General features: G+C 41.9%; 1 protein-coding gene across 3 annotated transcripts; it reads right to left on the bottom strand.

Annotated features, from left to right (window-relative positions):
• Positions 1 to 5,781: 5,781 nt before the first annotated feature.
• Positions 5,782 to 12,400, bottom strand: RPL34 (ribosomal protein L34). Of its 3 annotated transcripts, XM_027103479.1 has the most exons (6): positions 12,395 to 12,400; positions 11,446 to 11,449; positions 8,349 to 8,422; positions 8,168 to 8,267; positions 7,752 to 7,855; positions 5,782 to 5,909 (listed from the first exon to the last, which is right to left on the bottom strand). In XM_027103479.1, exons 3-6 carry the CDS (start codon positions 8,411 to 8,413, stop codon positions 5,825 to 5,827), a joined length of 354 nt encoding a protein of 117 aa, XP_026959280.1. In that variant the 5' UTR covers positions 8,414 to 8,422; positions 11,446 to 11,449; positions 12,395 to 12,400; the 3' UTR covers positions 5,782 to 5,824. The 3 variants fall into 3 exon arrangements, with proteins under 3 accessions (XP_026959280.1, XP_026959281.1, XP_026959279.1); XM_027103480.1 differs by lacking the exons at positions 11,446 to 11,449; positions 12,395 to 12,400 and adding an exon at positions 12,129 to 12,134; XM_027103478.1 differs by lacking the exons at positions 11,446 to 11,449; positions 12,395 to 12,400 and adding an exon at positions 10,471 to 10,501.
• Positions 12,401 to 12,948: the final 548 nt, after the last annotated feature.

Here is a 12,948-nt window from a genome sequence, read left to right as displayed (position 1 = left end):
GGAGTCATCTAGAGCAGGGAGGTCCACAAACTACAACTTGCAGGCCAAATGTGACCCAACGTCAGTTTTGTAAATAAAGCTCTATTGGAACACAGCCATGACCATTCATTTAGGCATTGTCTATTTCTTTTTTTTTTATCATCTTTATTGGAGTATAATTGCTTTACAGTGGTGTGTTAGTTTCTGCTTTATAACAAAGTGAATCAGCTATAGGTATTGTCTATTTCTGCTTCCACACTCTATCAGGAAAGCTGAGTAGTTGCAACAGAGACCATATGGTTTACAAAGTCTTTATATAACTTATGGTAAGATGCAATAAACATTTGAATTTCCTTTAAGACCATTTGTTTTGTAGGCATGTCAATTTGTAAGCTTATTTCCAACCAGAGAGAGAGAGAGAGAGAGAGAGAGAGGGAGGGAGAGAAGAGGGCATAGTCCTGAGGCTATTTGCACAGGCCAAGGAATATAGAAGCTGAATGAATATCAGGGGAATTGAGTCAATAATTTTGATCCTGTTCCTCCTCAATAATAGGTTGATGCCTAAATTATCTAAGGGATTGCATAATTTAAATATCCTCTGATGCAGAAGGGTGTCTTTGCTCCTAACTAAACAGTTTAGGAAAGCTTTTCTTTCACTGGTCTCCCTTAGGAAGGAAAAGGTGGCACAGATCTTTTGGCTCTGGGGCCGCACAGGTGGACTAAAATCTATGTGCTAACAGGGATGCTCCCTTTCAGTGATTAATAATTTGCTCACACACATTAGATTTACTGGACTCTAAATACTGAGAGTGAATTGAGTTGCATGTATTGCTTTTATTTTTTTAATACAAGTTGTTTCTTAGGTGATTTGTACATGTTGGTTCCTATGTCTGGAATGTTCTCCCTACTTGGCATCCAGCTAACATCTCCTTGCTTGGAGCTTAAATGTGACTTCCTCAGAAAAGCCTGCCTTCACTCCCAGTGAGGTTTCTTTCTTACACGGTTTCACAGCACTGCGTACTCCTCCCTTGTGATTCCTACCCCAACGTGTGCAATTAAAAACATATTTGTATCCTCATTTAACAGGGTCCCCCATATACCACGAGAACAGGAGAAGAGTCTGCTTTGTTAACTGTCATATTAATATTTATCTGGAACATAGTAGTTTATCAAAACTATTTGTTGAGTGAATGAATGAAATCTAAAGCGAGTTATAAAGTAATGTAAATGTATGGCAAAAATATTTATATAATCCTTCAAATTAACCAGAAACATTTAAGACTTACTCAAAAGTATTGACTAGCTAATATTTTCGAAATCAGAAAGTATCTTTTCATCCAGAATTATTATTTTTTAAAATAGTTATTTATTTATTTAGGCTGCGCTGGGTCTTAGTTGTGGCACGTAGGATATTAGGTGCGGCATGCGGACTTCTTAGTTGTGGCATGCAAACTCTTAGTTGCGGCATGCAGGCGGGATCTAGTTCCCGGACCAGGGATGGAACCCAGGCCCCCTGAATTTGGAGCGCAGAGTCTTATCCCCTGGACCACCAGGGAAGTCCCTGATCCAGAATTATTGTGGATCTTATCCTTTAGAAAGGAAACTCATGGAGATAGTCTTAACTTTTCTATTCCTGGTTTAGAATACAATGCTTATCATTGTTCAAAGAGATGAAACTTTCACTTTTGCAAGATTTTAAATTCTGTTTTCCTCTACATTCACAGAACTGGATTCAATAATATCTTTGTTTTGTCTTTTATAAAATCAAATTCCAGGATATTCATAGATTCAAAGTATTAATAAGAATTTATTACAACAAATTTTTCAGTGCAAATCGTAATCAAACATGCACCAGATATATAGAGAGAGAGCTCCTGGTACCAACAGCATCATGCCTAAATTGTGATAATAGACTGTAATTTGAATAATATCCAGTGACTTGCTGGTAATATTAAACGTCAAGCTCCCTGGGTGGGTGGGCAGGCAGGCAAAGGATTTTGCAGCATTCGCTGATTTCCCAGGAATAAATACTCCTACCATGCCAATTTCAAGGTACCAAACTGACATCACGGAGCACAGTTGACTCTCACAGCCGGGATGAGCTGGATCCACACACCACGGATTCTATTGGTTATATATAATAATTATAGGACTCTTACCAGCGATAAGTAATCTAACTCAGAGAAAAAAATCATAATCTTCAGCTGTGCTTCACAATCTTACTCCACAAGAATTGTATATGGTTTTGGTTTTAGTTGGTGTGATAAGATAGTTTACAGTTAAAGCTAGACATAGCCCTGACTATCAAAATTCTGGGAGCCCAAACTCCAAGTCATTAGGGTAAAAACTGTAGGTATACTATTACACTGCTGAAAATAAACTTGATTTACTTATTTAAACATATGGAGATTTTCTGCTTTTAAGGGTGAAAGAACTCCCCTTCCCCCCCAGTCCTTCTAATAGAATTTATAAGCAATTCAATGGAAGGAGAAATACTAGACTTTAAAAAGAAACCACTGACTACATTCACATGTCTTTTTAGGAACCTGTCAAGAATACTTTAAGTCACACACACAGAACTGGATTCAATAAAAGCTTTATTTTTTTTTTTTTTATAAAATCAAAACCCAGAACAGTGCAGAATCCATTTTGGTCGTTTGGACAGAGTTGGTACTATGTTCCCACCAATCTTTGCTCTTCTGTGTCTACACATCACAAGACGAAGTCTGCACTCCTGGGAGTGGTGGAGTGGGAGGAAGAACTGGACCGGGCAGTGTGAGAGGGTAAGGTGAAGAGGAGAGGCCTTAGCAAAGGGAGCATGAAGAAGTGTGGTCTGTGGTCAAAAACTTAGTGGCTAAACTAAGATAGATGAAGAAATGGTCACCAATCAGTCACATTTCATATCCTGTTTTATGGACTGCATGTCTGTGCTCCCCACAAGTTTGTAAGTTGACACTTGAGTCCTCAGTGTGATGATACTAGGAGGTGGGGGCTTTTGGGAGGTAATTAGGAGGAAGGAGCCCTCATCATGGCATTAATGCCCTTGTAAGAAGAGAAAAAAGAGGGACTTTCCTGGTGGCGCAGTGGTTAAGTATCCATCTGCCAGTGCAGGGGACACAGGTTTGAGCCCTGGTCCAGGAAGACCCCACATGCTGTGGAGCAACTCAGCCCGTGCGCCACAATTACTGAGCCTGCGCTCTAGAGCCCGAGAGCCACAACTACTGAGCCCGTGTGCCACAGCTACTGAAGCCCACGTGCCTAGAGCCCGTGCTCCCGCAACAAGAGAAGCCACTGCAATGAGAAGCCCACGCACCGCAACGAAGAGTAGCCCTCGCTCGCCACTAGAGAAAGCCCGCGCGGAGCAACGAAGACCCAATGCAGCCAAAAGCAAACCAACAAATAAATAAATAAATTTATTTTTTACAAAAGAAAAAGACAAAAGGGACCTTGCAGGAGGCAGCCATCTGCAAACCAGGAAGGGTGGGGGACCCTCACCAAGAACATTCTGCCAACACCTTGATTTTGGACTTCCCAGTCTCCAGAAATGTGAGAAATAAACATCTGATGTTTAAATCACCCAGTGTATGGTAATTTGTTACAGCAACCTGAGCTAAGACTCTTAGGAAACATCATTGTAACCCCAATAATTAAACTTGACTATTGTACTGTACTTCAGTACCAGCTTATGAATGTAAAAAAAAAATCAGCATAAATGAAATAATCAGCTGTATAAAAATGCTCACAAGTGTTAAAATAGAGAAAAATTGGATATAGCCCAAATATTCAAAAGAAAGGGACTATTTAAATTATGGCTCATAGATTTGATGACATATGTAGCCACTAAACTAATTTTTCAAAATACGCTCACAGGGGTTAAGGGGGGGAAAGGGTTGAATTTTTACACATATAGTATGCTTACAATTTTTATTTAAAATGTCTATCTTGGCAATTCCCTGGTGGTCCAGTGGTTAGGACTCGGCACTCTCTCTGCTGGGGCCCCGGGTTCTATCCCTGGTTGGGGAACTAAACTCCCATAAGCTGCACGGCACGGCCAAAAAAAAGAATAAATAAATTTAAAAAATAAGAAATAAAATGTCTTCCTTATGCCTAGAAAACAAAATGGGAGGAAAGACATCAAACTGCTAAAAATGATTGTCTGCATACTGAAACTGAAGGTGATTTCATCCTATTTTCCCCTACTTTCCAAACTGTAGTTTTTTTAAGACAAGTGACATTTCAAATTTAGAAAAGGTTAAACCATCTAACATTATGAAGAATCCTTTTAAAAGTACGAAACTTTAATGCTTTAGCTTTCTCAAATTTCTCAGTTAACCCACTTATTTTCCAGAAACTTGATAGTCCTCAGTTCATCTGTGTTCAGTCAAGTTGTTCCACGGAACTTCACGTAGTAGGGAGAGAAGAGTCCTGACAGGCAAGAGCTCATGCTGGGCTGGCAAGTGGAGGCTTTCCCCTCCACAGCTGTTATTAAAATATTCAACTCAAGACTTTCAAAATGTAGACTTAGGTTACAAGCCAATCAAGTAATTGAATTTAAATAAAGCATATTGTTTTTGTGTTATTTTAAAAGTACCAACTTTTAAGTCCTTATATCAAACACAATACTACAGGATCACAAAACATGTCCATGCAGTATACATCAACCTAGGTCACAGAGAAATATTTAATCTACCTCCGAATCCAATGCTTTTCAATTGCATCCCCATTAAAAATTTTAAGTGATTAAACATCACATAAGATAATCGTATTATCCTGGTTGCTAACAATTCTTGGGATTTGCAGGTGTTCAGGGAAGCCTGATGGATGTCTTGAGACTGAACTTTGACAATAAAGGGCTTCAGCTATCACTTCTTGTGCCAAAGTGTTTATTGGGGGTGCCCAGTCATTCAGTCTCAAATCACTAAATACACCACTTGCAAAAATCCTACCAACACAAATGGCTCCGGGTAACACAACCTGAGCACCTCAATGCCCTCACTTGTAAAACAGAAATAGGTATGAAAGGGTTGTCCGGAGGACTATGTTAAGTGCTATGGAGATGCCATTAAGTACCACCATTAATAAATTTTTAAGTGCCCCGAGTTCAATTGCCACCCAGCCACTTAGTTACGCTGCCTTTCCTCTTCTGCGAAAATGTTAATTAAAAATTTTGTCTACCAAGAACAAGTTAGCTGGCTGTGGTACAATGAAGGTTTTAAGAGGCCAGAAAGATTTCTGCCTTTTTCCTTCGGAAGAAAAGGGTACTTTTATTCTAATCAAGGAAACACTCCTCTGCATATGACATTTAAGTGTCATCGTGCCAGCAACAGTAAATGCCTAAATGGAGGAGGATCGAATTTTACAGAATTCAGATACTCTTTCAGCTTCTAGATTCTTGGCTTATGAAAACAGCACCTGCTCTCTACTTTCCCTTGAGATGGGAAATAAGCTTGACATGGCCTGAAGAAATCATCCTGGAAGACAATTCAGAAGACCTTATGTAGAATACTTGGGAGGGCTGCTTGATACAGTCTAAGCACTGTAAGGAGCTATTATTAAAATCTTTAGATACTTTTGCATTATTAAGAGTTAACAGGAACACATAACGTAGTTCCTAAGAGAAAATATATTACAGTCCATATTTTAATGTTATCTAGAGCTACCATCAAAAAATTTTAGCCATCACTGACCTCCACTTACTTTTAGAAAAAGTAATCAACTAAAAATGGTGTGTGTTGGGGGGCCCTCTCGTTACTACAGAAACCAAACGTGTACGCTAACAAACCACAATGGAAACAACAGAACAAGGCTTTTCGATTTTTTTATTACTCAAAGAAGCTTTATTTTTCTATTTAGCTTTCTGACTCTGCGCTTGTGCTTTCAACACTTTCACAACGATTTTCTGCTCCTCGATGAGGAAAGCGCGCTTGATCCTAGAAAAGAAAATGTTAAATACAGTTTAAAAAAAATCAATTTAACACAAGAAAGAAAAGTGTCATAAAAGAACCGAGTAAAGCAATCAGGTAAGATACCCAGAAAAGTAAACAAAACCTACACAAGTACAGATTTAAAACTTAAGAGCTGAAAAAATTCTATGGACAGACCCTTTCAGCTTCAGGTGTCCTTCTGGTACCCCTGGTTATCTAATAATCTACCCTCAAAAGCCTGGGATTTCTGACTCCTTCAAATGTCCTGGACATAACCACATTACAGAAACAGAGCTGATGTCACTCTTACCCAGAGCAAAGACTACACAGACTCCCTCAGTGTCACAGCAAATGCTATTCTTCAGGCTACCCTACAGATCCACACCCAAATCTCCAGAAGCTAGGGCCTGAGAATATTTTTTAACAAACGTGCTCATGTGGTTATGCTTAGCAAAGTCTGGGAACCAAAGACTGGTAAAAAGACTCCTCTAGCTTGCAACTCATGACTCATTCATCTCCAACGCTACCTTTCCAATCTCATTTCTCATTCCTTTTATACCCTCAATGTGCCAGATCAAACTATGTTCATTCCCTGCCTGCAATGCCCGCTCGACCTCTTGTCTAAAATTTACCCGTCACTCAGGTTCCACCTCGAATACCACTCCCAGATTCTCGGCTACTTTAAAGTCATTTCTCCTCCAAACTTCAACCATAGTGAAGTTCTCCTATATTTCATGGAATTTATATTTAGCTTGTATTTGTATTAATGTAACATGCCTAACCTCCCCTTACAAATTAACTCCTGAAAGGTAGAATGAACTTGCAAAGTTTGATGTCAGATTTGGTGTAGAGACTTAGCCAGAGCACTTTATAGAACAAAAGCTGAATGAACTGAAGGCAAACCACTCCTCCGAACCAACTTCTCTTCTAAAGACCAATCACCTCTCAAATCTTCCCACATAGGTCTCTGGAGAAAACTTAATGTAGCCAGTAGGGTTAATTAAGAGCAAGAGCCTCAATAAAACCTGGAAGGAATCCTCTTACCAGCTATGTAACTTTAAGCAACAAGCCTTGGTTTCTCCACCAAAAAATAAATAAATAAAAAATACCTCCCAGATGGACTTTTGGCAGAGCTTATCATAAAAATGCTGAGCAAATATTATCACCATAAACCCCACTGCTTCTATTCCTACCTATGCCACTACCAATCCTTTTGCACATCCACAAGACCCAGTCATCTCCCAATAACCCCATTCACCCGCGATCCAGCCTTCGGTCTTCACGTAGGTGCCTTGACAAAGCAGAGAAACCGTTCCAAGCACTCACCCTTTGCTGAAAGAATGACTTCACTATCCATCCCGCTGCACACTTAGTCTCTGGCACACCGAAGGTTTCCCTGCCCTGCTCACACCCCATCAATTACCACATTTTAAAGAATCAAGCCAAAAAATCTGTCCTATGAGGCCCTTCATTACCTGTGATGTTTCTACCTTTCCTGTGTATCATCTCCCAAAACATTCTGCTCCAGCCACACTAGAACTACGTACGGCGATTCTGTTCCTACACTTTTAGGACCTTCCACTCTCCATCAACCTGAGACTTTCTTACCTGCCTGCCCCACCCAACCATTTAATTTCTACATCTAGCATAAAGATGTCCCAACATCATAACTGAATAGGAGCTAATATCATTTATTAGTTTGTTCAGCATCAATTATCCCTAGTCAAGGAGGATTCTACTGATACAATATGCAACTTTTGGTATTTTTTCACCAGTCTTCTAATAATGATTAGCATGCAGTGCAACAGACACACTTAAGATAGCCCATGTGATTTCATAGTTATTTACCTGTCACGGACACATTTAGCACACATGGAACCACCGTAGGCCCGGCTAACATGCTTTTTCGTTTTAGACAACCTCATAAGAACTTTAGGTCTCACAGCACGAACCTGCATAAAGAAAACGCTGAGATTATTTTGTGATGCTTTAACAGAAACAGAAATTGTCCTAGATTTCTGATGAGTATTAAGTATAAACATTAATCTAGGTTACAAAGGGAAATGGTACACTGATCTACCTGAAAGGCATTTCACTGTATTTGCCACATAGGTTTTAAAAGAAAGTCTACGTTCTTCACAGATATGGATCATGAAGGCTTAGTAATTCTCAACCCCCCTAGTGGCGACCGCTCCTTCACTCACTCACCAAAGGAATTAATGCTCAACCCTTCTTATGTTATTCACAGCAAAAGGATCACTTACTCCTCGAAGTCGGCCTGGGCACACGCCACATGCGGATTTTGGTGCTTTCCCAACTTTCTTGGTATAAAGGTAAACAATTCTATTACCAGGGGTTCGGGACCTAGAAAGTGAGAGAATAGACAACAGCTCAACATTTTGTAGAATAAATGACAATACGTATATTAATTTTGGAAATACTTACAGCCTGGTTTTGTTAGAGGCTGTATTGTAGGACAGCCTACGACGGTATGTCAAACGCTGAACCATCCTGAATGCCTAAATCAAGATGAAATAAAACTGCATTGTAGAAAAATTCAAACCTTAAAACAAAACAGCATCACAGAGTTTACACATTACCCATGTACGTTCTTACATATAATATCCTTATCTTAAGGTATCTTATGAAAAGGATTCCGTGTTTTAAAACTACAGCTGACGATTTACATGAGGATGAACTGGGGAGACTGAATCAAACCACAAAGAGTAGAATCTCTCAGCCCAGAGCTTAGAGGTGGAAGGAGAAAGAAGATGCTTTAGCTGCCTGGGTTGGCTTAATCAGGGGGCTTCCCGGAGAAGGGGAGCCAAAGCCAGTGATTTAAGCAGGTGAAGGAACAGGGAACATTGATCCTTTATGCCCCCACCGGAAGCCCCTTAGCATCCTCTTGGTCTTTGGGACCTAGGGCTGGACCTAGTGCAGACTGATCCATCCTGAATATGATGGTTATTTAAGATTATTGACCATTTCTCCCCGACCCTGCAAAACAAAGGGGAACTTGGAGCTCCTCTTTTCCCTGAGGTTCTACTGTGCAGTGGCGATTACATCCCCCTAAAATAAACACATTTGTATACCAAAATAAATAAATAAACTACTGCTGACCCTTTGTACCCGCAGGTTCTGCATCCGCAGATCCAACGAACCGCGGATCAAAAATACCCAGGGAAGATAAACTTCACAAAGTTCCAAAAAGCAAAACTCGAATTTGCTGCGTGCCCACAACTATTTACAGTCATTTACATTGCATTACGTGTTATACGAAATCTAGAGATGATTTAAAGTATATGGGAGGATTTTACACAAGTGACTTAAGCATCAGCGATTTTGGTATCCTCGGGGATCCTGCAACAATCCCCCAGGATACTGAGGGACAGCTATACTTATATTTAAGGGTGATTGGGAAGAATGCTAAGGGGCGATGTTTGTTTTCCTGACGGTAATCAAACGTGGCACTTGGTTAAAATTTTAGTTACCAGGCTTTTCTCTCAAAGAGTCTGATTCTGTTTGGAGTAGTATCCAGAAAAGTGCTACCAACAGGCAAGTTTGAGAAACGCTGGTTTTAAAGGAAGAGCACACGAGCACACCTATGTGTAAGTTGAATCCTTAGCTATACCATTTACTGAGACTATAAAGCTCCGTAGGCCAGCTTGCTTATCTGTAAAATGTAATTTTTGACTATTTCACACAACTGTCATTAGGATTAAACGACAGCAGGCATTCTGCCCCAACCTAGTGGCTGCCCAAGGCTCAGTGTTCTGCCCCCAAAGCAGCATCCGGGATAAGTTAGGTGCCATTTAATACTAATTTTGGTACTGGATCAAGTGTTTCTGGATTATGGCATCCAACTGGTTTTTCTTCTTTTTTCAGTGAACTACCCAAAATACCATAAAACATAGGCAAACTTGAATCAACCTAATTTTCCCCAAATTTTGTAACCATTTCGTCACAGCATGTTACTTAAAAGGCAACAGCCTGCATCTGGTGTTGCAAGCTCCTTACTATCATTACACTGGAACTGTCAGACATCAAAACCCACACGGAAGGCCGGTGCGAGTGACCCAATCAGCCGTTTGCCTCTCCAAAACCAAGACAGAAAACTCTCTATTAAAAATTTTTATCTTACTTGCTATTGGTCTTAGAACACATTTTGAAATGACCTGAACGTGTCGGTCGTCGACCCTCCCAGAGCCTGGAGAACAGCTACAGGCGCGGGGTTAAAGCATGGCCTAAGATATGAGAACGTCCGGCGACTTCGCAGTCTCCATCAGCCGGAACTCACAACTCATTTGTCTCCGAACGCCGGACTGCAAAGGCGGCAAAGCCACGGGTGGTGAGCTCCTGCCACTCACTGCTGCGGAGCGGAGGTCGGGATCGAGAGGTGTCTGAAGCTAAAGTCCGGGGAACTGCTCACTACCAACCTTCCTCCTAAGCCCTTACCCCCACGCCAGCTCAAAAGACTGTGCCTGAGAGACCCCGTCTCCTGCAACTCCCCGGATGGCGGCCGATTGTAAAGGCAGTAGCAATAAAGACAAGGAAAAAGCAACCATACCTCTAGATACCGTCCCCGGAAGAGGAAGCAAAAAGCACCAGCAAGTTCAAGGGTCAAATATGACTGCGCATGATAGGAAGTACGTCACAGGAAGAGGCGTGGCGTCAAGAACGCAGCCATGTTGTACGGAAGCCACGCAGCTCCCCTCGGTGGGCGGGGATTCATAGCACCGCCTCGTTGTACGTCTAGCGACGTGCCGCCCCTCTGTGGGTCGGGATGCTCCCAGCCTTCCGCAACAGCGCCACACGGAGGTCTTTCGGGAATCGCTGTAGAAACAAATACAAATGACGAAGGACCTACGAAGGGCGGGGGTAAGACAAAACCAGGCTTTTACCGTTCTCAAGGGCGCTAAGACATATTTGACTTAAAGAGCGCCACCTTTGGGGTTAGGCCCGAGTTTGAAGCCCAATGCTGACACTTATCACTAGGTGACCTTTGAGGAGTTACTGTCCTTAACCGGCCCTTCCTTTTTCTTGTTCTTCATTCAGAGCACAAATTTTACACATTAGGATTTTAATCCAAAATTTGCGAATTATTAGCTGTGTTATGTTGGGTGAGTCCTTACATCTCGAACAGGAAGCTGTTAGTAACCTTGCAGAGTTATGTCGTGATCAAAATCATCATGAAGTTAAAGCACTCAGCACGGTGTCTTGTAGAGCAGTGGTCCGCAACCCTTTTGGCACCAAGGACCGGTTTCGTGGAAGACGGTTTTTTTTGGGGGGGGCGGTTGGGAGGGGATATGGGGGATGGTTCAGGCGGTAATGCGAGTGTTGGGAAGCCGCAGATGAAGCTTTGCTTGCGTGCCCTCTCTTCACCTCCTGCTGTGCCCCCGGTTCCTAGCAGGCCGCTGAGCGGTACCGGTCCACGGCCGGTTGCGGACCCCTCTTGTAGAGGGTGAGTGCTCATTTCTTGAGGCTTCACATAGCTGGTAAAGTCTTAACAGGGCCTTAAAGATGAGGAAGAAAAAAAAATGACCTCTCTAAAATAGCATGTGAAAGTTTACATTAAGTGCTTCTGTGTATTTTTCTGAGAAGAGGGTCCTTAGTTTTCACTATATGGTCAAAGCGGTTCATGACTTCCAAAAAAGTAAACACTTTCCCTGGGCTCTAAGGAAGACCGCTAAAAACGGTCTTTACATTTTTAATCTTAGATTAAGCTCCCTGGAAACATACTGAGAGAGTTATATGCTGGTGTACTGGGGAGTGGTCTTAAAAAATACACCTGTAAGGGAGTGAGGAAGGTAGGATCAGGAGACCCACAGTGTTGTTACAACTGAGGCCTCAGCTGTTCCAACGGGGAGCTCTGGAATTGGGATGGCTCTTCATAGCTGTCCCAAACTGGCAAGGAAGCTGGGCCTTTGCAACCCACATCAGCCAGTCTTTGGTCTGGCTGCTCCCGGACCAAGGGTGACGCCGTTTCCTGAAGCTGAGAGCAACGTCCAGTGACCCAGCTAATATCCTTGGCCCAGAAGAGAGGATTTGAGTAGAGTATCCCAGTGTCCACTCAAGTTCCCTTTCAGGTTTTCCAGTCCAATTATAGAGGTGAGAAAGCAGGCAAGTGACTGAGGGCAAATGCCCTGTCCATACAGAGATCTGCCTCAGACTGTGAGGCCTTTAATTCCGTCTTGTCTCACATCACTGCCATCTTTGTCACCACACCAGATGGAAGGCTCTGGTTATATCCCTCCCTTTGCTGACTCTCACATAGCTGCTTCTCCCCTGACCTTGACATAGTTCCTTCTCTCCTTCCCAGTTCTTTACTTTCTGTCCCCTGGAATTCCTTTTGTCTCTGTACCAGGTATTGAGATGGAGGCTGGGGTTGAGAGCCAAATGTGGTTTTTGAATGAATGAACAAAAGAATGCATTTACTTGGAATATATTCTCACTATTTCTGGAGAGACTGTTGCTGGGCAGTTGAGTATAACAGAAGATGGGAGCCCTTAGTACACTGTAGTGTGCTTAGTGTACTTTACCTACCTTTCTGTGCCCACCTCCACCCCAGTAGATAAAAACAATAGTCTCACTGTCACAGTTTTCCCTTGTTCTACATAACCCAGTTCTATAACATGACTTTTCTTCTCTTTCAACCTGTGTTTGCATTTTTTCTTGATCAGACTTGCCAGAGATGTGGCAATCTTAGTAAACATTTCAAAGAACCTCACTTGTTTTTATTAATCTCTCTCCTTTTAGCTCTTTTTTAATTTGGGGTACACTTACTAAATATATCCAGTTATATACTGTATTCTTATCGCTGTATTTCTAGGCCCTCTTCTGGTTATCAGTTGCTGTTGTAACAAACCACCTCAAACTTAGTGGCATAAAGTAACACCATTTTGTTATGCTTATGGATTACATGGTCAGGAATTTCTTCATGGCGTCGTGGGAATGGTTTGTCCTTGCTACGGGATAACTGGGGGTGCTTCACCTGGGGGTGAGTTGAACAGCTGGAGGCTGGAATCATCTGAACACTTTTTTTAGT

This window comes from Aethalodelphis obliquidens, unplaced genomic scaffold (assembly GCF_003676395.1).
Source record: "Aethalodelphis obliquidens isolate GAN/ISIS:26980383/991018 unplaced genomic scaffold, ASM367639v1 scaffold6, whole genome shotgun sequence".
In the NCBI taxonomy this organism is placed as follows: Eukaryota; Metazoa; Chordata; class Mammalia; order Artiodactyla; family Delphinidae; genus Aethalodelphis; species Aethalodelphis obliquidens.
Note: the sequence above shows the minus strand (reverse complement) of the source record. Positions and strands in the feature narration are given on the sequence as shown.

Bases quoted from the DNA above. Each gene is read 5' to 3' on its own strand.
- RPL34 (XM_027103479.1), bottom strand. From the start codon at position 8,413: ATGGTTCAGCGTTTGACATACCGTCGTAGGCTGTCCTACAATACAGCC. The intron at 8,268-8,348 runs GTAAGTATTTCC...CTCACTTTCTAG, and splicing joins GCCTCTAACAAAACCAGGCT to GTCCCGAACCCCTGGTAATA. The intron at 7,856-8,167 runs GTAAGTGATCCT...TTCTTTATGCAG, and splicing joins GCCCAGGCCGACTTCGAGGA to GTTCGTGCTGTGAGACCTAA.